Source organism: Triticum urartu, chromosome 3, assembly GCF_003073215.2.
Source record: "Triticum urartu cultivar G1812 chromosome 3, Tu2.1, whole genome shotgun sequence".
NCBI classification, from domain to species: domain Eukaryota; kingdom Viridiplantae; phylum Streptophyta; class Magnoliopsida; order Poales; family Poaceae; genus Triticum; species Triticum urartu.
In genome coordinates, this window is record NC_053024.1 from 438,899,389 (window position 1) to 438,923,918 (window position 24,530).

At 46.6% G+C, this 24,530-nt stretch overlaps 1 protein-coding gene across 1 annotated transcript; it reads left to right on the top strand.

Moving 5' to 3' along the window:
• The first annotated feature begins 22,590 nt into the window (after positions 1 to 22,590).
• On the top strand, positions 22,591 to 24,530 carry LOC125544243. The gene is made up of 2 exons (XM_048707859.1): positions 22,591 to 23,318; positions 23,524 to 24,530. The coding sequence occupies exons 1-2, from the start codon at positions 22,750 to 22,752 to the stop codon at positions 24,203 to 24,205; spliced, it is 1,251 nt and encodes a 416-aa protein (XP_048563816.1). The 5' UTR covers positions 22,591 to 22,749; the 3' UTR covers positions 24,206 to 24,530.

Sequence of the window (24,530 nt, forward strand, 5' to 3'; positions counted from 1 at the left end):
CTAGGTTTACATAGAGTCGGTTACATAAGAAGGGATCTTCATAGTCGGTCGCCAATCTTGCCTCCCACGCCAAGGAGAGTCCAATACGGACACAGGTACAGTCTTCGGCCTTCATGTCTTCACAGCCCATTAGTCCGGCCCATGGATAACAGGTCGGACGCCCGAGGACCCCTTAGTCCAGGACTCCCTCAGCGGCCTCTGGCTGCAGGCCGACGGTTGCTGCAGCAAGGCTTCGTGGGTCGCGGTGGAGGTCTCTGTCGCGGGTAACATAGCCCTAGCCTGCGGCTGGCAGACGTTTGCCTGCACGCGCGGCTTGGGCAGGCGGTGCACACTCCACTTCAAATACGACGGTGCCAAGACCCTCTTCGTGAGGGTGTTCGGGGAAGACGGTCGCCGCGTCGGGTGTTGTCCTGAAGACATCGAGGGTGATGGAGTACTCGGCCTTGGCGGCAGCCGTGACGAGGACGAGGGCGACCTTGCCCCTGGCGACGGCCGCGACTCGTTCGGAGACGGCAGCTTGTCCTTCAACAAGAGCTCCAGCAGTGGCGGCTACGACCAGCCGCCACGTCATCGGGCTTGCTTTGAGGAAGGTGGTGGGTCATCCCGTCACCGCGCCCCGGTGAAGCGTGAGGAGGGCTCCGGCTGAGTCCGAGGGGCTGATCCTCGCGAGCATCCGCGCCATAGGAGCCGCTTTTGCCCATCCTTTCCTTTCCTCCTGCACTGCAAGAACAAGTATGGGGCCCCGCGGGGGTGTGTAATAAACTTCAATGCTTATGCTGCTTTGTGCCATGTTTATCGCTCTTGTGTTGTGTTATGACATTCGTGCTCAGTGTAGATTTAGATGGGTAACTTAGCTGGATGCGCCCAGGGTAGTCTCCTGTCTCGTGAGGGTACGCCCTCTGGCACCTGGTGAGCCCTCCTTGTCGCTGGCTCGGGGGTCCTTGTCCTCGGGAGGCGTCACAGAGCTACAAAAATTGCTAAGACGTCCGTCAGGTGCCTTGTCCTTCCTTGCGCGAGGCCTCATGACCGTGGCCCAGCACACCACGTCGCGGTACCCATGGGGCACGGACTTAAGGGAGGGTGTGCCAACCGCGAGCTCAATTGAGGGTGCCTCACGAAGTTCAGGGGAGCCGGAGCTCTGGAGCGACAGGGTTTTGGCGAGGCGTGTTCATGGCACACACCTGCCCAGCCCCCGCGTGAGGCATGCGAGGGAGAGCGTCGAGCAACTGTCGCCCTCCCTGGCACAAAGCAAAGAACCAGGCAAGGAAGTAGGGCAAAGTAAGGGTTCAACCGAGCAATCGAGAAATGCCAGAACTCCAAATTCCATAAAAGGGGGGCAAACCAACTACATAAAGCAAATGAACAGCCGCGTCCGGCACGTAATCTAGTCTTCTCATCAGCGGGAAGCTAAGTTCTACCACTAGGACGTGGGAGGGAGCCCCCGAGGCCCGAGGGCGGCACTCCAAAGACTCTGGGGCGTGTACAGACCCACTCATTATTACGTGAGAGTGTCATGGGTGGAGACCTTCACAGGCGTGAGCCTGGCTTCATATCGCCAGACGAGGGCCCCGCCCTGCGTCACCCTCGACCACCGTTGGGGCGTCCAAAAGCCAGGATGATGCCAGGGGCAAAGGGGACGCTAGCGGCGCCCTCGGCGACCACGGGCCCTCTGCCGCGGGGAGGGCTCGCCGCGCCTCCCCGGCAGAGGACCTACCTCCAGGCGACGCCTTGCCCCGCATTACATGAGGGAGGGCCTTGCTCCGGACCCCTCCCGTGCAGCCCCCAGTGCGCTACCCCTGGTTGGAGTGGGGCTGCCATGCTGGGGTCGTTGTCCGCCATTGTGTCCTGGTCCACCTGCGACCCATGGTTAGCGTAAGCCTGCTCCTGAGATATCAGTGATACCCAGCGGTTGTTGTCGTTGGCGGGGTCGGCGAGGCTACTAGGCAGTTCATGGAAGGCCTCGACTTGCAGCATCTCTTCTTCCTAGCCCGGCTCGAGGAACATGCAGGTTCATCCTCTGGCGTGTACTCTCGATCCACCATGCGGGGCACATAGGCTTCCTGAGCTGCCTCTCCAGAACCTCCACCGAGACGCCCTGTGCCCCACGCCACCGAGCCCGATGTACCCCCTGGTGGCTGTAGGGTGGTGCCCCATTGGGACCGTGAGGGGTAACGCCCGCACCTACGCCACCCGGGGAAGGCAAAGGCGCGGCTGGATGTCCGGCACCGTTGGTCGTGCTGGCGCTGGCGAGCCCTCCTGGTGCACCTGGGAGCATGCGGGCGCGATGAGGCCCGCCGTGTGATCTGGCCACAACTTGAGATGTAAGTAGGGAGCAGAAAGGCGACGTACCCCTGGATGTAGCGTCCAATGATACGTCTCCGTCGTATCTATAATTTTTTATTGTTCCATGCCAATATTCTACAACTTTCATATACTTTTGGCAACTTTTTATACTATTTTTGGGACTAACATATTGATCCAGTGCCCAATGCCGGTTCCTGTTTGTTGCATGTTTTTTGTTTCATAGTAAATCCATATCAAATGGAGTCCACACGGGATAAAAACTAACGGAGATTTTTCTATGGAATATATGTGATTTTTGGGAAGAAAAACCAACATGAGACGATGCCCGAGGGGGCCACGAGGCAGGGGGCGTGCCCTGGGCCCTCGTGGCCACCCCGTAAGGCGGTTGATGCCCTTCTTTCACGGCAAGAAAGCTAATATCCGGATAAAAATCATGTCCAAAATTCAGCCCAATCTGAGTTATGGATCTCCGGGAATTTAAGAAACGGCGAAAGGGCAGAATCAGGGAACGCAGAAACAGAGAGAGACAGAGAGACAGATACAATATCGGAGGGGCTCTCGCCCCTCCCATGCCATGGAGGCCATGGACCAGAGGGGAAACCCTTCTCCCATCTAGGGAGAAGGTCAAGGAAGAATAAGAAGGAGGGGGGCTCTCTCCCCCTCTCTCCCAGTGGTGCCAGAACACCGTCGGGGCCAGCATCATCACCGCAATCTACACCAACAACTTCACCGTCATCATCACCAAATCTTCCCCCCTCTATGCAGCGGTGTAACCCCTCTTTTACCCGCTGTAATCTCTACTTAAACATGGTGCTCAATGCTATATATTATTTCCCAATGATGTATGGCTATCCTATGATGTTTGAGTAGATCCATTTTGTCCTATGGGTTAATTGATGATCATGATTGGTTTGAGTTGCATGTTTTATTATTGGTGTTGTCCTATGGTGCTCTCTGTGTTGCGCGAGCGTGAGGTATCCCCGCTGTAGGGTTTGCAATATGTTCATGATTTGCTTATGGTGGGTGGTGTGAGTGATAGAAACACAGACCCGAGTAAGTAGGTTGTTTGTGTATGGGAATAAAGAGGACTTGATGCCTTATAATGTTATGGTTGGGTTTTACCTTAATGATCTTTAGTAGTTGCGGATGATTGCTAGAGTTCCACTCATAAGTGCATATGATCCAAGAATACAAAGTATGTTAGCTTATGCCTCTCCCTCAAATAAAATTGCAATAATGATTACCGGTCTAGTTATCGATTGCCTAGGGACAAATAACTTTCTCGTGACAAAAAACTCTCTACTGAAACTAATTTAGTTGTGTCTTTATATAAGCATCCCCTAGCTTTTATTTACATGTTCTTTATTATCTTGCAAACCTAGCCTACAACACCTACAAAGTACTTCTAGTTTCATACTTGTTCTAGGTAAGGCGAACATTAAGCGTGCGTAGAGTTGTATCAGTGGTCGATAGAACTTGAGGGAATATTTGTTCTACCTTTAGCTCCTCATTGGGTTCGACACTCTTACTTATCAAAACAGGCTACAATTGATCCCCTATACTTGTGGGTTATCAAGACCTTTTTCTGGCACTGTTGCCGGGGAGTTATAGCATGGGGTGAATATTCTCGTGTGTGCTTGTTTGGTTTATCACTGAGTAATTTTTATTTGTTGTTCTAAGTTTTTCTCTATCTTTAGTTATGCATATAGAAAACGAAATACCAAAAAAATTAGGTTTACTTGCTACTCATGGAGAAGGGGAACCTCCTAAAACCCTCGATGCTCATTATGTGAAAGATATTATGTACTACTTTGAAAATCCTAAGACAACCCCATTCAATTATGTTATGGGAGGCACGTTGGATCAATGTGAATAATTTAGGGATTATCGCTTGACTCAAAAAGTGAAAATATTATGGGATCAAATTTATATGATGCATTGGTATGCTCGGCAACTATGCTTGAGATATTATTATACTTGTTGCTCTAGGATGAAGGCTCCACACCTTCCCTTTTCATGCGAATTTAATGATAATGAAACCTTAGCTTCATATGCTAATGGTATATATGATTACTATGATGTGGAACGAATAGAAGAATTCTTTGCTTTTATGGGTGCTTATGAAATTGAATCTTTGTTTAAAGAGTGTGAAAATCTTGATGATGCTGTTTACAGACCTGAAAATTTTGCTATACTTAGATATTGCTATGAGAATTATGAATTCAATTCCGATATTAATGATTTTATTGAGAGAGTCCCCGTTGTCCAAGAAGAGATTAATATTTTTGCAGGAGTCTATGGAAGAAGAAATTGATGAAACTGTGAGCTCATTGGATGAAAAAGATGATGAGGAGAGCGAAGAACAAAAGGAGGAAGATCGGATTAGCTACCCATGCCCACCTTCTAATGAGAGTAACTCTCCAACTCATACATTATTTAATGTCCCTTCGTTCTTACCGAAGGATGAATGCTATTATGATTGTTATGATCCCGTTTATTCTTTTGAAATATCCCTTTTTGATGATGCTTGCTATGCTTGTGGCCAAGATGCCAATATAAATTATGCTTATGGAGATGAACTTGCTATAGTTCCTTCTGTTAAACATGAAATTGTTGCTATTGCACCCACACATGATAGTCCTCTTATCTATTTGAATTCTCCCGACTACACTATATCGGAGAAGTTTGCCTTTATTAAGGATTATATTGATGGGTTGCGTTTCACTACTACACATGATGATTTTGATAGATATAATATGCATGTGCTTGCTGCTCCTACTTGAAATTATTATGAGAGAGGAACTACATCTCCGCCTCTCCATGTTTCCAATATGATAAAATTGCAAGAAATTGTTTATACTATGCATTGGCCTTTACTATGTGTGCATGAATTGTTCTTTTATGACATGCCAATTCATAGGAAGAGATTTAGACTTTGTTGTTGCATGATATATGTTACTTTGTGCTCACTACTAAATTACAAATCATTGTTGATTCAAATTGGCTTTGATATACCTTGGGATCCGGGTGGATTCATTACTTGAGCACTTTATGCCTACATTAACGGCTTTAAAGAAAGCGCTGCCAGGGAGACAACCCGGAAGTTTTAGAGAGTCATTTATTTCTGTTGAGTGCTTTTATATAGTTTAAAAACAAAAAAATAAAGAGGGGAATCCAAAACTTTTCAAAAAGGAAAGCGAAAGTGAGAGAGACAAGCATTGTTGAAGTGGGGGAGCTCCTTGAACTTTGTTCATGCTCACGGAAACTTTGTGAATCTTGATTACAGAAACTTTTCAACAAAAATAATTATCCCCTTGTACAATTCCATTTTATTATAAAAATAATGTGCCAGGATTTGCCTTTAGGATGTTTGCATTGCTTGTTGGTTTGTGCGGTGCAGAACAGAAACTTTGGCTGTAGTGTGCGATTTTACATTTCTTACTGGAACATCAAACGGTTCTGAAACTTTTTGCACTGTATTTCTATACAAATTGTTTATGTTTCCTAAATTTTTTTAAGAATTGTTGGAGTACCAGAAGTATGGTGAATGTTCAGATTACTACAGACTGTCCTGTTTAAGACAGATACTATTTTTGATGCATAGTTTGCTTGTTTTGATGAAACTATCAATTTCTATCAGTGGATTAAGCCATGGAAAAGTTATATTACAGTATCTAAAATGCAAAATAAAATATGAATTGTTTTGCAACAGTAATTAGAGTAGTGATTTGCTTTATTATACTAACGGATCTTACCGAACTTTCCGTTAAGTTTTGTGTGAATGAAGTTTTCAAGTTTTGGGAGAGATCACGATGGATGAAGGAATAAGGAGTGCCAAGAGCCTAAGATTGGGGATGCCCGAGGCACCCCAAGGAAATATTCAAAGACTCCCAAGCAATCAAGCTTGGGGATACCCCGGAATGCATCCCCTCTTTCTTCTAACGATCATCGGTAATTTCACTTGGAGCTATATTTTTTTCGTCACATGATATGCGTAAATCTTGGAGCGTCTTTTGCATTTAGTTTTCACTTTTCTTTGATGCACCATGCTGGTATGAGATAGTCCTTGGTTGATTTATAGAATGTTCATTGCACTTCACTTATATCTTTCGAGTATGGCTTTATAAATGCTTTATGTGATTCACTTATATCTTTTGAAGTTTGGATTGCCTGTTTCTCCTCACATAGAAAACCGCCATTTGTAGAATGCTCTTTTGATTCACTTATATTTTTTAGAGCGTTGGCATATCTTTTGTAGAAAGAATTAAACTCTCTTGCTTCACTTATATCTATTTAGAGAGATGACAGGAACTGGTCATTCACATGGTTAGTCATAAAATTCTACATAAAACTTGTAGATCACTGAATATGATATGTTTGATTCCTTGCAATAGTTTTGCAATATAAAGATGGTGATATTAGAGTCATGCTAGTGGGTAGTTGTGGATTGTAGAAATACTTGTGTTGAAGTTTGTGATTCCCGTAGCATGCACGTATGGTGAACCGTTATGTAACGAAGTTGGAGCATGAGGAATTTATTGATTGTCTTCCTTATGAGTGGCGGTCGGGGACGAGCGATGGTCTTTTCCTACCAATCTATCCCCTAGGAGCATGCGCGTAGTACTTTATTTCGATGACTAATAGATTTTTGCAATAAGTATGTGATTTCTTTATGACTAATGTTGAGACCATGGATTATACGCACTCTCACCCTTCCATCATTGCTAGCCTCTTCGGTACCGTGCATTGCCCTTTCTCACCTCGAGAGTTGGTGCAAACTTTGCCGGTGCATCCAAACCCCGTGATACGATACGCTCTGTCACACGCAAGCCTCCTTATATCTTCCTCAAAACAGCCACCATACCTACCTATCATGGCATTTCCATAGCTACTCCGAGATATATTGCCATGCAACTTCCATCATCATCATATACATGACTTGAGCATTTATTGTCATATTGCTTTGCATGATCGTAAGATAGCTAGCATGATGTTTTCATTGCTGTCTGGTTTTTGATGTCATTGCTACGCTAGATCATTGCACATCCCGGTACACCACTGGAGGCATTCATAGAGTCATATCTTTGTTCTAGTAACGAGTTGTAATATTGAGTTGTAAGTAAATAAAAGTGTGGTGATCATCATTATTAGAACATTGTCCCATGATTAAATAAAAGTGGCCAAATAAGCCCCCCAAAAAAAGATAGAGGCCAAAGAAGCCTACAAAAAAAAGAAAAAAAAGAGAAGGGACAACGTTACTATCCTTTTACCACACTTGTGCTTCAGAGTAGCACCATGTTCTTCATATAGAGAGTCTCTTGAGTTATCACTTTCATATACTAGTGGGAATTTTCATTATAGAACTTGGCTTGTATATTCCAACGATGGGCTTCCTCAAATGCCCTAGGTCTTCATGAGCAAGCAAGTTGGATGCACAACCACTTAGTTTCAGTTTGAGCTTTCATACACTTATAGCTCTTAGTGCATCCGTTGCATGGCAATCCCTACTCCTCGCATTGACATCAATTGATGGGTATCTCCATCGCATGTTGATTAGTCGCGTCGATGTGAGACTTTCTCCTTTTTTGTCTTCTCCACACAACCTCCGCCATCATATTCTATTCCACCTATAGTTCTATGTCCATGGCTCACGCTCATGTATTGCGTGAAAGTTGAAAAGGTTTGAGAACGTCAAAAGTATGAAACAATTGCCTGGCTTGTCATCGGGGTTGTGCATGATTTGAATATTTTGTGTGGTGAAGATGGAGCATAGCCAGACCATATGATTTTGTAGGCAAAACTTTCTTTGGCCATGTTATTTTGAAAAGACATGATTGCTTTGTTAGTATGCTTGAAGTATTATTGTCTTAATATCAAATGATAGACTATTGCTTTGAATCACTCGTGTCTTAATATTCATGCCACGATTAGATTATGTGATCAAGATTATGCTAGGTAACATTCCACATCAAAAATTATCTTTTTATCATTTACCTACTCGAGGACGAGCAGGAATTAAGCTTGGGGATGCTGATACGTCTCCGTCATATCTATAATTTTTTTATTGTTCCATGCCAATATTCTACAACTTTTTTCATATACTTTTGGCAACTTTTTATACTATTTTTGGGACTAACATATTGATCCAGTGCCCAGTGCCAGTTCCTTTTTGTTGCATGTTTTTTGTTTCACAGTAAATCCATATCAAACGGAGTCCAAACAGGATAAAAGCTGACGGAGATTTTTTCTGGAATATATGTGATTTTTGGGAAGAAAAATCAACACGAGACGATGCCCGAGGGGGCCATGAGGCAGGGGGCGTGCCCTGTGCCCTTGTGGCCACCTCATAAGGTGGTTGATGCCCTTCTTTCGCTGCAAGAAAGCTAATATCCGGATAAAAATCGTGTCCAAAATTCAGCCCAATCGGAGTTACGGATCTCCGGGAATTTACGAAACGGTGAAAGGGCAGAATCAGGGAACGCAGAAACAGAGAGAGACAGAGAGGCAGATCCAATCTCGGAGGGGCTCTCGCCCCTCCCATGCCATGGAGGCCATGGACCAGAGGGGAAACCCTTCTCCCATCTAGGGAGAAGGTCAAGGAAGAAGAAGAAGAAGGAGGAGGAGGAGGGGGCTCTCTCCCCCTCTCTCCCGATGGCGTTGGAACGCCACCGGGGCCATCATCATCACCGCAATCTACACCAACAACTTCACCGCCATCATCACCAACTCTTCACCCTCTATGCAGCGGAGTAACCCCTCTTTTACCCACTGTAATCTCTACTTAAACATGGTGCTCAATGCTATATATTATTTCCCAATGATGTATGGCTATCCTATGATGTTTGAGTAGATCTGTTTTGTCCTATGGGTTAATTGATGATCGTGATTGGTTTGAGTTGCATGTTTTATTATTGGTGCTGTCCTATGGTGCTCTCTATGTCGCGCAAGCGTGAGGGATCCCCGCTGTAGGGTTTGCAATATGTTCATGATTTGCTTATGGTGGGTGGCGTGAGTGATAGAAACACAGACCCGAGTAAGTAGGTTGTTTGCGTATGGGAATAAAGAGGACTTGATGCCTTATAATGCTATGGTTGGGTTTTACCTTAATGATCTTTAGTAGTTGCGGATGCTTGCTAGAGTTCCAATCATAAGTGCATATGATCCAAGAAGAGAAATTATGTTAGCTTATGCCTCTCCCTCAAATAAAATTGCAATAATGATTACCGGTCTAGTTATCGATTGCCTAGGGACAAATAACTTTCTCGTGACAAAAATCTCTCTACTGAAACTAATTTAGTTGTGTCTTTATCTAAGCAGCCCCTGGCTTTTATTTACATGCTCTATATTATCTTGCAAACCTAGCCTACAACACCTAAAAAGTACTTCTAGTTTCATACTTGTTCTAGGTAAGGCGAACGTTAAGCGTGCGTAGAGTTGTATCGGTGGTTGATAGAACTTGAGGGAATATTTGTTCTACCTTTAGCTCCTCATTGGGTTTGATACTCTTACTTATCGAAAGAGGCTACAATTGATCCCCTATACTTGTGGGTTGTCATCCAACAGCTCAGCGATGCATTCCAGCAACGTGTCACGGCCGCTCTCCATCAACCGGCACCACAGCTCCTCCCGTGCCACCACGAGCGCGGCTCGCATGTTCGCCTATTCCCGTCGGCTGTCGACGACGTCGCCACTGCGTATATTGAGGTCATTGCGGTGGCCCGCGCACACCGTGGTGTGAGGGTGGAAGGCTTTGATTCGCGCCGCCCGCCTCCCGCGGCGCTTGGCAGTGCGCGGGCCGCCTGGGGTGTAGAGTTGAGGTCTCCCTGGGCGGACGGCGCCGCCCTGATGGGCCAGGCAGCCCAATGGTCGGCGTTGGTCCTCGGGTCACCAGACATTGGAGCCCCGGGTGTCGATGGGTCGACTGACAGGAGAAAGGCTTCAACGCACCCTTACCTGGCGCGCCAAATGTCAGATCGTGGGTTCCGGGAAACCCTTGAGGTTCGAACACTCGGGTGCGCACGAAGATATCTCTCTCTTGCTCGCTCTCGCAACGGTCTTTAGGCCTAGCTCACCGAACCCAAGGAACAAGTGACACGAGAGTTTATACCGGTTCGGGCCATCGTTGTGGTGTAATACCCTACTCCTGTGTGGTGTGGTGGATTGCCTTGCAGGCTCAGGATGAACTAGTACAAGGGATGAACAGCCTCCTGAGAAGAGGTGTTCTTGAGCTCGGTGAGCTTGTGTGTGTGAGGATGGTCTCAATGATCCCTCCCTTGCTAAGGTGGTGGCTAGTCCTATTTATAGAGGCCCTGGTCCTCTTCCCAAATGTTTAGGCGGGAAGAGATCCCACAACGGCCAATTTCGAAGGGGGGCAACTAGTACAAGCTATCCTGACAAAAGGTGGTCTTCGCATGCCAAAGGCTCTGGTGGTGACGCTGTCGTCGGCTCCGCGGTGACCTTCGTCTTATCGTCCTACTGGTCTTGGTCTTGTTGCACCGATATGGAAACCTTTGCCTTATGCCTCAGGACTCCTCATCTGCGTTTGCTTCCTTAGCACCAAAGAGGAAAATGGCACCCTGCGCCCGCTGGCGCCCGCCTGGCCTTGGTCGTCATGGCTCACGTAATGTGAATCTCATGAGGTGCCCCTTGCATAGATATCTTCGCTCCTCGGGAGCCAGCCTAGGGAGGCTGCCCCCAGGAGGTCTTGGCATCGTCTGCCTTGCGAGGCTTGGCCCCTCGCGAGGGTCTTGAGTGGTTGCTGATGAAGATGGGTTGTACTAGGCCGCTGGATGGGCCACGCCTTGGGCCACGGGCAGGCAAGTCTGGGTACCCCCGTTCCCAGAACGCCGACATAGGGGGAGCCTAGGCATGTTATATGTCCTTCCAAAGCTCTACTTATTATTCTTCAAATCTTTATCTAAAGCTTTGATGTATGTTTTCATCAATTACTAACAAGGGGGAGATTGAAAGCGCAAGTGCTCCCTGGGTGATTTTGGTAATTAATGTCAACATATCCCTTGTTGGACTAATATGTTATCTAGTATATTTCAGAAAGTTCAACAAAGGCATGGCATGGACAAGAGGATGTGGAACCCCTTCAAGAAGCTAAGGACAGAAGATTGGCAAAATCTCAAGGCTCTTCATTTCTATTTTAGTGATCCAAGATCACATTGAGTCCATACTAAAGCCAATACTATTAAAAGGGGATGAGGTGTTGCTTGATGGCTCGCTTGCTCAAAGTGCTTAGTGATATGTTCCAAAGCCCTCAACCACTTTCTCATTTCCACATATGTCCTAAACCTAAAGTCAAACTTGGCCCCACCGATTTCATCTATCCGGCGACACCGAGTTCACTTGACATAGCCATTGCCAGAAACCCTAATCAGTTCGGTCTCACCGATGGGATCTCGGTCTCACCGAGATGGGCTTGCAAACTCTGTGTTACCTGTTGCAATTATTTCGGTCCCACTGAGATATGCAGTCGGTCTCACCGAGTTTGCCTGACCAACTCTTTGTTTGCTTATAACCAAAATAGGTCCCACCGAGTTTGGGTAATTGGTCAAACCGAGTTGAGGTTTTACCCTATCCCTAGCACATCGGTCCCACCGAGTTGATCATATCGGTCCCACCGAAAAGCCTAACGTTCACATTTTGAACCATATCGGTCTGACCGAGTTTCACTATTCGGTCCTAGCGAGTTTGGTAAATTGTGTGTAACAGTTAGATTTTGTGTGGAGGCTATATATACCCCTCCACTCTCCTCTCCATAAGTGAGAGAGCCATCAGAACGTGCCTACACTTCCACTACTCATTTTCTGAGAGAGAACCACCTACTCATGTGTTGATACCAAGACATTCCAATCCAACCACAAGAATCTTGATCTCTAGCCTTCCCAAGTTGCTTTACACTCAAATCATCTTTCCACCATACCCAAATCTGTGAGAGAGAGTTGAGTGTTGGGGAGACTATCATTTGAAGCACAATAGCAAGGAGTTCATCATCAACACATCATCTATTACCTTTTGGAGAGTGGTGTCTCCTAGATTTGTTAGGTGTCACTTGGGAGCCTCCGTCAAGATTGTGGAGTTGAACCAAGGAGTTTGTAAGGGCAAGGAGATCGCCTACTTCATGAAGATCTACCCAAGTGAGGCAAGTCCTTCGTGGGCGACGGCCATGGTGGGATAGACAAGGTTGCTTCTTCATGGACCCTTCATGGATAGAGCCCTCCATGGACTCGCGCAATTGTTACCTTTCGTGGGATGAAGTCTCCATCAACGTGGATGTACGATAGCACCACCTATCGGAACCACGCCAAAAATATCCGTGTCTCCAATTGCGTTTGCACACTCCAATCACATCCCTTTACTTTCTTGCAAGTTGCATGCTTTACCTTCCGCTACCCATATACCCTTGCCATGCTTGCTTGAATTGTATTGTGAATGCTTAAACTTGTGCTAAAACTCCACCTTAACTTGAAGAAATTAAAAACTGCTACTTTCCTCTGTTGAGGGTCTAATCCCCCCCCCCCCTCTAGACACCTCTTCTCGATCCTTTCACCCGAGGTTTCGAGGACGGTTTGAGGAGCCCGACTATAGATGCTCTAAATATAAGTGAAATATATAGGTTGGCTATAAGTATATAGTTAGTTCGATGGGAAGGAATGAATCCCTCAATAGCAAGTTTGTTATGTTGGAATATTAGGAAAATTTAATTCCAGTAAATAGTTCATGACTAGTACTGAAAGTAGCATGCAAGAATCTGGCATACTAGATGAACGGAAAAACATGCACAGCAGCACCGCACATGTAACAACAACTACAAATAGAGACATTAGTAGATAATGATGGACGTACTGTTTGTTACTAGCCGTAGTTGCTGCTGGAGCAACGTTGTTGATGACAATGTTCGCGACGATCTGCTGTTGATGGCGTTGAATACAACATTGAGTAGCATCGCCCGACTTGGACGGAAGATGAATCGTGATGACGAACTTGAGCAGTCACGCAGAGCCCTTCCTGAAAACCTAATTCGTCATCTCCCAATGCAGGATCGCATGGACGAACAGTTCAGGAGACTTGCTCTCCCGCGCTCCGATGCACGCCGGCATTCAGGGTGGGGTAGTTTATGATGGTGGCACAGCTAGCGGGATGAGGCAAAACCATAGATGTTTTTTGGTGCGTCTTTGGTTGTGGCCGATAAGCAGTATATATAAGAAGACCATAGGTGGTATCATGTCGCAATCACGATCTCAAACCAACTTGGTTTCTAAGTCATATACTTATCGAACAAGAAATAATTAACTTGTCTGCCAAGACACCAAAAAAATAAAGCGACAAAAGGAAGTTGCACCCCTGCAAGGTCACAAACAGGATTTCTATAGACCATTCACGAGCATGTCGCATGCACCGCCCCCGCCCGAGGAGACTTGCTCTCCCGCGCTCCGATGCACGCCGGCATTCAGGGTGGGGTAGTTTATGACGGCGACACAACTAGCGGGATGAGGCAAAACCATAGATGTTTTTTGGTGCATCTTTGGTTGTGGCCGATAAACAGTATATATAAGAAGACCATAGGTGGTATCATGTCGCTATCATGATCTCAAACCAACTTGGTTTCTAAGTCATATACTTATCGAACAAGAAATAATTAACTTGTCTGCCAAGACACCAAAAAAATAAAGCGACAAAAGGAAGTTGCACCCCTGCAAGGTCACAGACAGGATTTCTACAGACCATTCACGAGCATGTCGCATGCACCGCCCCCGCCCGAGGTCGAGGCTAAGTACGGCCAGGCGATACGAGCGAGCGCGCGCGTGTGGTCTTCTATTTCTCTCCTCAACACATCATTTAGTGTGCTTGAGAGAACCCTCTATATAAATAGGTCAAACACTTCCTCCACTAGCGGTATGGGACTAAACAGTAGCTCCACCACTTGCCATTTATACACGGGCCTCTTTGAGATTTCACGAATTCTATATGGGGTAGGCCCATTATTTTTAACAATCCCCCACTAGATCTTGAATACCCATTTAGGTATTTGCCTTTTCTCGCTACTTGTTTATAATATACTAGTGTTTCAACAGAGACTGTTAAGTTGAACTTCTACCTAGAGCTTTAAGCTACATCCATCCACAATTTGACAATGGATTATGCCTTGAATTGCAAGTTTTGTGTGAATAGATTTCACTCAATGTCTTAACTAGTTCCTGGCTACCAGTAGGCTACCTTGCAGTTAGGAGCATATAAGTCATACTCCCTTGTCTTTTCATGATCTTACTAGAGATCACCCAAGTCTCATAGACTGCAGCGTTTACAACCAAGGCTCATATAGGTGCGTTCTTTCAAGACTGCTCTGCAGGACCACATCTTTGCTACTTATAGCCAATAGAACCACATTAAGGCATGTTGCCAACCTGCCTTACAGCTCTGAGAGTTTTGCATCATCACATAGAATGGCTTACATTTTACTCTCCTCTGTTAACCAATAACTTGTTCTTTGCAGGTCCTAATTCATGAGATCCATACGAAGGAGAAAGAACTTCTATGTTGCCAAGGATTTGGACCAAAGAACAAGCTGTATATTATGCTCGAATTCTGTTATGCAAGAATTCCATCTTCAAGCTCAAGATCTTGGATTTTCTTGAGCTCAAAAGTTTACCTTGTTTTCATCACACCATCGAGCAGATTGAGCATATCTTTCTGAAGAGTTTCCTCTGTTTCAATCATGGCTGGAACGGTAAAGTTACTCTTCAGTTCTTCGCCACACTTTACATCTCAGGAGATCTTGAAGATAGCAGTACATGGGTGCTCGAATGGACGATTGAGGATGAAAAGATTATGTGCTCGGCTGACTAGTTTCTAGCTCTTCTCAATCTTCCTTGGTGCGAGTTTGATGAAACCCATGAACATAGGCTCCACTGGTGGGAACTATCTCATGATAAACTACATATCTTGATGGATCCAAGCTTGTTTGTGATGCTTTCATTGAAGCAAATCCCAAGAATCTATTGTATGAGAATAAGGTGTTCTTTTACATTCTATGCAATTCCATCACTCCGACCAACTGATAGGTCTCCAACGTCTCAACAATTTATGAAGTATCCATGTCATGTTTACAACAATTTTATATGGTTTTGGTATGATTTGAATGAAACTAACCCAGACTGACACTATTTTCAGCAGAACTACCATGGTGTTGTTTTTTTGTGCAGAAATAAAAGTTCTCGGAATGGGCTGAAAATTTATGACGTTTTTTTATGGACCAGAAGAGACCCAAGGAGCACCGGAGCTGGACCAGGGAATGGCTAAGGGAGCCACACGCTTGGGGGCTCCCCCCTAGGGCGCGCCTCCTGAGCTTGTGGGCCCCTCGGGCACCCTCCTGACGTGAAACCGGTGCCAAAAAATCCTATATATTCCAAAAAACAGAACTTGACCTAGAGGAGAAATTCCGCCGCCGCAAGCCTCTGTATCCACGAAAACTCAATAGGTACCCTGTTCTGACACCCTGACGGAGGGGGAAATCATCACCGGAGGCCATCTTCATCATCCCGGCGGTCTCCATGACAAGGAGGGAGTAGTTCACCCTCGGGGCTGAGGGTATGTACTAGTAGCTATGTGTTTGATCTCTCTCGTGTTCTTGATTTGGCATGATCTTGATGTACCGCAAGCTTTTTTAATATAGTTGGATCATATGGTGTTTCTCCCTCTCTATCTTGTTGTGATGAATTGAGTTTTTACCTTTGAGGTTTCACTATTATCGCATTGAATACTTGTTGGATTTGAGAACACTTGATGTATGTCTTGCTTATGAATACCCATGGTGACAATGGGGTATTATATTGATTCACTTGATGTATGTTTTGGTACTCAACTCACGGATTCTCGAGGTGACATTGGGGTAATCTATCCATAGGGGTTGATGCATGTTTTCATCCTACTTTCTCCGGTAGAAATCTTGGGGCACTCTTTCAAGTTCTTTGTGTTGGATTGAATATTATGAATTTGAAGTTGTTTGATGCATATCGTATAATCAACTCACGGATACTTGTGGTGACATTGGAGTATCTAGGTGACATTAGAGTTGGTTGATGTGTATCATATGGTGTTATTTTAGTACGAACTCTAGGTCTGTTTGTGACACTTATAGGAATAGCTCAATAGATTGACCGGAAAGAGTAACTCTGAGGTGGTTTCGTTCCCTACAAACAATTTCATCTTATGTTCCCTGCTGGATAAGAACTTTGGAGTGACTCTTTGTTGCATGTTGAGGGATTGTTACATGATTCAATTATGTTAGCACCGTTGAGAGATTGCACTAGTGAAAGTAAGAACCCTAGGCCTTGTTTCTAAGCATTGCAATACCATTCGTGTTGACTTCTACTACTTGTTACCTTGTCGTCTTAATATTTTCATATTACAAAAACCTATATCTACTATCCATACTACACTTGTATCACCATCCTTCGCCGAACTAGTGCACCTATACAATTTGCCATTGTATTGGGTGTGTTGGGGAGACAAGAGTGTTATTGTATTTGATTGCAGGGTTGTTTGAGAGAGGCCATCTTCATCCTACACCTCCCACGGATTGATAAACCTTAGGTCATCCGCTTGAGGGAAATTGTTATTGTCCTACAAAACTCAGCGCTTGGAGGCCCAACACGAGTCTACAAGAATAAGTTGTGTAGTAGACATTACCACCGACCAGAATCCATTCAAGGCATCATGGCAAATGTTCTCAACGCTATATCAAGTGTCATTTGCTTTGATATCCCAGATCTTTTCATTCGGAACTTGGCATATGAAGCTGAGAATTCTCAAGTCTTGAAGCCATATGCTCCGTGGATCATGTTTGCCATCAAACAACTCACAAAGAAGAACTTTTTCTGCCCACATGTCCCGAAAGTCTTCATGCCTCTGGTTCATGACACTCTTCGAATTTTGAAGGATATTGAGAAAGGAAAAACTCCAATTGATGCTAGTGCTTCTGCTTCTGCGGCTGCTCGCAAAGTCACTAAGGCTACTGTGGAAATCCCCTGGGATGAAAATCCATCTCTTTATGAGATTTTTCTTCAGACCCAATAGGCCCTGGAGAGCCACATCAAACTTGATCGCAAAGTGAAGCTGGAAATGATGGCTGAGATCAATTTGCTTCCCAATTACACTAGCCAAGCCTTGCTCCATGATAAATAACTTCACAAGCGCACCTGATCTCTTCTGCGCAAGCATTATGATCGCAAGCAGCTCTCCACGGAAGGGATTGAAAAGGAATATGACTATCTGAATCTATTTGAAGTTCCTAGCATCGGAAGGCAAACACCAGTGCTTCCTCAGTGGTCTGACTCAACACCTTCTCTTTGTGGAACTAGACGATGAGCTTGAAGATGTTGTTGGCACTGTGATATTCAAACCAGATGCTCCTCGCTCTACACCAGAAACTGCTCCCAAAGCCCATCCTATGAGTCCTGCTCCTGCCTCGGCCTCAACTATTATTTGTTCTGTTTTGTCGAACAACTCGAGTTCTAAGGGATCTATGAACGAATTGTTCCTCTCATGTTTTCTCGGTCCTTTTTTACACTTGTTGACAAAAAGAGGGAGAAGAACATTGAGAGGATGGATGAGCGGGAGTTTTGCAGGGGGTTTTCATTCGCCATTTGTGTCTCCTCGAACAGTTTGGTTTTCGTTGTTGAACTTTTTGCTTCTGGTTGTGAAACTTTCAAGCACCGCATGCGGTGTTGGTAAACCTCGTCGTCATGTACCATTAATAACCCCTGCAATGCTATTTGCTTTCGGCTATTTGGATGCAAGTGTTACTGAAATTTACTTCCTGTGCAATAATCATCTTCGATACGTATCCCTTGATATTGCAGGCGAAGTAACAATGATTGCTTTGAAGGCAATTGAGAAGCTTATTTCTTCGGAAAAGAGATATCCACTGTCTCAATCCATGTTATTCTTTTCTTCTGCGTCACTATACTTCATTATCTAACAATGCAGGAGAAGAAAATTGTCTTCAGACTGAATCTATTTGATTCTCGAATTTCATATAAATTCAGTCTTTCCAATGTGATGTTTTTCCTTCTTTAGATACATCTCTTCATCGTTGTTGAAGGAAAACTCCATCTGAATGTCACTCAGTTTGAAATGAAGTATCCCTCGTTGTGATATACCGTGCATATCTAATCTGCATGGACTCTGTATCTCTTGTGGATCCTAATTCTGTTCTGAGTAAACCTTCATGGCTTATTTCTGCGACAAATCATTTCAAAGTATTCATACTCTTTAACAAATCTTTTTCAAGGTTGTGTGTCGCAGGTAAAGATATCAGACAGGAACGAGAGCATTGTTCGATGATACAATTGCTACAAAACAACAATGCTTCTCACACGAAGATTCACATCGGTTCCTTCCAGATTATCTCTCAAGCATAACCTCAAATGAAACATCTTCAGCAAAATGCTTACATTCAGGGGAAGCATGTTTATCTTCGTATTTTACTCTCGTATCTCTTGTTTTATTCACTCCCACTTCATTTCACTTTATCTATCCTTTGATGTATTCTATTTTGTCAACAATCGTCCAAAAAGGGGGAAATTGTTGGCGCAATTATTGCCCTCTTGTGTTTTGGAGATTGTTGACAGAAACAGACGTGTACTGATTTCTTTGCTAGTGCACACATGGAGAAAAAGTCCATGCATAACCGAAGAAGAATGCCATCTTTGGTGTCAAGTTCGAGGAACTTCACCGGAGAGTATTTGAGACACAGATAAGATGTGTCATATCTCTCGAGGCCATTCTAGCGAGAATATTGATGTGAAGAGGTGGACCCCTTAAAATCTATTGCCATTGTGAAGCAATTGGTTCAGAGGTTTTCTGAAGAAAATTGAGTGAGAAGACCGAAGGCGAAGCGAAGACGAAGAATTCAGTCAGTTGCTCTTCTTCTCTTTCTTGAGTGTTAGGACCTCCGCACTATTAAGACAGGTACATGTTCTTGAAGCTTAGATCCATTGGGATGCTTAGCCCAAACCTACGAAAGTATGAGAGGAATCTCTTTATGCTCCAAATGATTACCTGTCAGCAAAATTCATAGTTCTTCGGTGTTGTAGGATATATCTTTCGAACTGAGGAGTTAGCATTTCTTGCTCCGCAAGGAATGCTACCGTTCTGCTCAATTTCCGACCGTTGGACTCATGTCGTTCGGCCATTGGTTGACACACATGTCCATTTTGGTCATTTTCCCTTAGGGAAGGTTGCGGCTATAAATAGCCATCCCGCTCCAATGTTATCCGTTGGCTGCTGCACTTGAGATTTTCGAGAAGATTGATTGAGCATCCCCTCTTCAAGGGATTTGAGTTTAAAATCCACCGAGAGAAAACCAAGAACCAAAACTTAGACAGTGGTTGAGCATCATAGTAGCTCTGAGTTAGAGTTCTTGTACCTATTACTCTTGAGAGTTGCGCACTCTCTAGACAGATAGGTGTCGGCTCGAGTATTGAAGAGTTGTTATCTTCACCGAGCAAGATCTTCAGCAACCAAGAGTAATTGTGGTTTGCGAAGGAAACCTGTCAAAGGTTTGGAGATCGCCGATAATCATCTACCATGAGTGAAATCAACTGGAGTCTAATCAGCTCCTAGTTGAAGGAGAATGGGACAGAGAGAGGTTTGCTCCTGTGTTCAATCACAAGTCCCTTCAACCAAACCTAATCCTTTTGGCAGAAGGACGAACTGTTCTACCAAATACGTTTCTCGCCATCGAGCACCACTGGTTATTTCTACTCACCTTTTATTTGATTCAGGAATTATCTTTCGTGTTCAGCGATGACATGTATTTTCATACAATTTGATCTTTTATCCTTCGTGTGTAATCTGCAGCATATCTCCCTTGTATTTTGTGCAGTACTCTAGTGCTATCTCATATGACTGAATTTACCTCACTGATAGCATCTAGTTTTCATTCATGCTCTTGCAATTGCTTGTGTACTGCTTTACCATCGTGATAGTCAAACCCGTTTATCTACTATGCTCGAGCTATCATTACTTCTTCTCTCAAAGATAACATTCAAAAGAAATTTTGAATCTCCCATCCACCCCCTTTGGTCAATATACTCCCGGTACCTACAAATTGCTATGGTGGGGCTCGGAGTTGACGATGCGAAAGTGGGGAGGTGGTTGGAATTTTCGGACGAAAATTCAGTTTTGACAATGGAAGCGAGATGATCCCGATCGGGTCCGGCTGATCCAGGCTATGTCCAGATGATCCGGGCAGGTCTTCCGCATGGCTATGGGGTCGAGAAGAACTCCAAATCATGGATAAGAAGAAAAAAATGGGGCAATTTCGGGGTGGATTTCGTGGTGGAGATGGTGAGGAATGTTAGATCCACTTGCGACACAATGAATCCATGTATCAAAATCAACAAAACATCATCAAACCAACAAATCACCCAAAAATGGGTATGACTATTTTGTGGGGATTTTCGGAATTGGTGAAAAACACACAAAATTAGGCTAGAACGTGGGGGCAGGGACTCCAAATTCGTGATCAACGTGGCTCATGATACCAAGATGATGCAGAGTGGAACCCTAATGGCTGATATTTCACGAATTGGAGGGGATCCCGCGAAGAACACGAGAGGGAAAACACTCAATCAACAAGATCAAAATCACACATGTGCTAAATCCACATACACAAAGAAGAGATACAAGGATCCAAATCCAACACAAGAGGGTACAAAGGGTAGCTAGTTCATCCCAATCCTTGAAGGAGAGAGGTCTTGAATCCTAGGAGGATCTTCCCATGAAGGGGTCTTGAATCTACTTGGGGGATCTTCTCACATGGAGGCCTTGATCTCCATGGGAGAGGTAAGTGGATGAGCAAAGCTCTATCTCTATCTTAAGCTAATCCTAAAACATGGGCATAGGAGGAGTATATATAGTCTAGGGGTAGGTAGAGGTACATGGGCCTCGGCCCAAGTCATGCACGCAGGCACGGTCCGGATGATCCAGGCTCTGGGGGTCCAAATGATTCAAGCGGTCGCCCGGATCATCCGGCTGTGTCATTGCAGCCATCGTTGGTCCGGATATCCGGGTCGGCGTTCGGATGCCTGGGTGGGTTTGGATGTTTCGACTTGGTTTGGAGGCATGTTGTGGTCGTCGGGCACATTACCCGGATCTTCTGGAATGAGGCCCGGATTGTCCGGGCTTCATCCAAATCATCCGGGCAAGTCCTGTCTTGCTCCATTTCTTCTTTGTCTTCGCGTTCTTCTCCCTCTGTCGTTCGGCCTTGCTACTCGGCTTTGCCATGGCTGGTTCCTTGGTAACTGAGTATGCAAAGTGTCTCCGTTTGAGGTAGTAGCCATGTCTCATGTGATTCGAAAGGGAGTTGCGAGAGGAAATGTGTCACCTCGGTCTCGAGAGCTCTTGTATGTGCTTGTGTCATCGGTCCACTTGGCACTTGGGGAGACGAAGGTAGGTTCATGGGGATGACCGTGGGATGCTCCGCATCACGGTCTCCTATGGTGGCGGGGATGGAGTTGTCGACGACGGCTCGACGACGCATTTGCATAGAGGGGCAGCAACGGGTGAGATCCATAGCAAGGGAAAGAGAGATAGGGTGAGGGGAGAGAAAGAGAGTTGAGGGAGGAGGGGGCTGTCATTAGGAGGTGTCCTTGCCGAGCAGCCCAATGCACCAGGCACCTCTTGCACCCTCACCCTTCTCCCCTAGCAAGCTCTCTCACTACCGCGACCGCGGACACCATCAACGCCCTGGAGGTGAACAAGGCCCTGCTCCAACCGTGCAACAACAGCGCTCGCCCCAGCACTCGAATAGAAGGGTATTTGGGTCATGCACGTGCGCGGTCGCCATCGCGCTCCGGTAACTCAACAGGCTCTTCGGTTACTCCCAGATGATGCCAGACGCCCAGGGGCCACGACTTGAAGCCGTTGCGGCGATGTCGTCTGTGGTGGTCCTTGGACGCAGCGAGCCTGGTCTTGGCGCCGGTGATGGGCGCGGCCGGAGCGGGGCTTTTCATAGGCAAATACTTGCCACATAAAATACTTGCCACCTCACATTTAAATACTTGCCACATAAGCAAAAATTTCTTAGAGTACGCTATGTTACTAGCTAAGTTACTCCCACTATGACTAGCCTCACTGAAAACAATTTTAGTGGGATCACGCACCGCCCGAAGAGCAGAGAACACAAAAGAATTCTTTTTTTCATGTACGTAGAATAAAGTGAGCGGAGCACTATAAAACATCTCTCCTTCGTCCCTGTCCACAAGAAAGAAATCCAAAACCCGATGAACTAGAGATTTAGCGCACCAGGTCAAACAACCGAAAAACCGTCTCGCCAGCCCTGTATAAAGAGCAAGACCCGGCAAACTTGTCTCCCAAACCAACAATCCCGATCCCCATCCCCAAGAAATTAAACCTCAACAAACCCCTCCCATGTCCGACCACCACCTCGCCGGCGACCACCACTCCTCCCCGGCGAGCACCGCCACCACGGCCCTCGGGACCCTGCTGCTCCTGCCGTCGGAGCTCCTCCACGAGATCCTCATCCGCCTCGCGCTCCCGGAGCTGCTCCGCGTCCGCTCCGTCGCCCGTCCCCTGTCCCACCTCATCTCCTCCCCGGACTTCCGCCGCTTCTACCACCTGTCCTCCGTCTCGTCCGGACCCGCCCCGGCCGCCGCGTGGCTCCTTGTGTTCAAGAAGCTCCCGCCCCGCGGCGCCGCGCTACGGGGCTTCCACGGGCCGTCCGGCCGCTGGTTCCGCATCCCCGTCTCGGACATCATCTCCCCCGCCGTGCCGCCGGGAGAGGACCTCTACTTCCTCGCCGCATCCGGCAGCTCCTTCCTGTTCGCTGCCAACGGCCGCCGCGAGCTCGTGGTGGTTGACCTCTCGGCCCAGTCGGCCCGGCGCCTCCCGCCGTCCCCGCTCGGCCCCCGCGGCACCTCGTCCTGGCGTCGCTTCGGCCTCAAGCTCGTGGCCGATCCCCCCGGATCAAGCCAGTTTAGGTACACGTCCTTTTCTTTCGGAGGACTCTGGAAATCCTCTTCTCTTTTCTTTTCTCTGTAAAAAAACAGCACTAACCTTGACGCTCTTCGTATTACATTTCACAGCTGTTATTATTCATCTGATTGTTTTGTAGATGTAGAAGTACGATTTAATCTGATGATGATACGTCTCATCTTTTTTTCTTTCCTTTTTCTCTCCAACAAGGTTTCTCTTCGCCGAGATGGTGAACAACACGCCCGTTCTCTTCGAGTACCAGTCTGACACCGACGCGTGGCAATCATCGGAGGCGGTGCTGGCAAATGGTCCCGCCGCACCGGCAGGTCCCGACGGGGACGGCACGTACCTGTGCGCTGCCCACGCCGGGCCGGACTGCGTGATGGTGTACTCGGGCCCGGGCGTCGACAGGCCGGTCTTCTTCCGGCCGGGGTTCCCGCACAACCCAAACGCCGGCGGCCACGGCGATCGGCTCCACGTGTACGGCGACGGCAGCGCCGTGGTGGTCCGATCAACGGTGATCGACGAGCCGAGCCGGACCCGGGTGAAGGTGGTGGCGGGCGTGGACCTGTACGGGCTCGGATCGGAGGTGGGAGGCGACTGGCAGCTGGTGTCCACGGTGCCGGGCGAGCTGATCGAAGGGTTCAGGAAGCCGTACGCCGTGATGACGGGGCTGCTGGCGGAGAGGGAGGGTGTCATGAGGCTGGTGCTCATCTCCAACTGCAGGGGCGCGTGGGACCTGGTGTGGCTGTCGTACGACCGCGCGCGGGGCGAGTGGAGGTGGGTGCCGGTGCCGGACTGGGGCGGCGCCAAGGGACTCAACATGGCCGGCATCGCCGTGTCGTCCACCTTCTCTCGTCTCTGGCCGCCGGCGCCAACCATCTGCCGCTGAACCGAACCGTCTCGGCCGTACGTGTTGCTTGTGTCTGTACGTACAGTGGGCAAGGTAGCGTGTGGGATTTGTTCATGGGAGAGGTGTTTGGCCAGACGTGGCAACGAAGGCCCCCACGATCATCCGAGTGGCGAGTGGTACCTCCTCTGTTTTCCCCTCCATGCCGCTGGGGCCGTCGCATAGGTGATGGCTTGGTCGATGCGGACAGGTGATGGCGTGAGTGTGTTTTTAGATAAGGAGTCGTGTGTCCCTGTGCGTGCTTCTGTCATAAATCCGGTATGTACCTTCTCTATCTCTAAGAAAAAGAAAAACGTCTGTGAACCAA

What these genes read in the sequence shown, in the direction of transcription:
- LOC125544243 (XM_048707859.1), top strand. Translation starts at nt 22,750, where the DNA reads ATGTCCGACCACCACCTCGCCGGCGACCACCACTCCTCCCCGGCGAGC. An exon ending in CCCGGATCAAGCCAGTTTAG is followed by an intron (nt 23,319 to 23,523) that starts GTACACGTCCTT and finishes CTCTCCAACAAG; the next exon opens with GTTTCTCTTCGCCGAGATGG.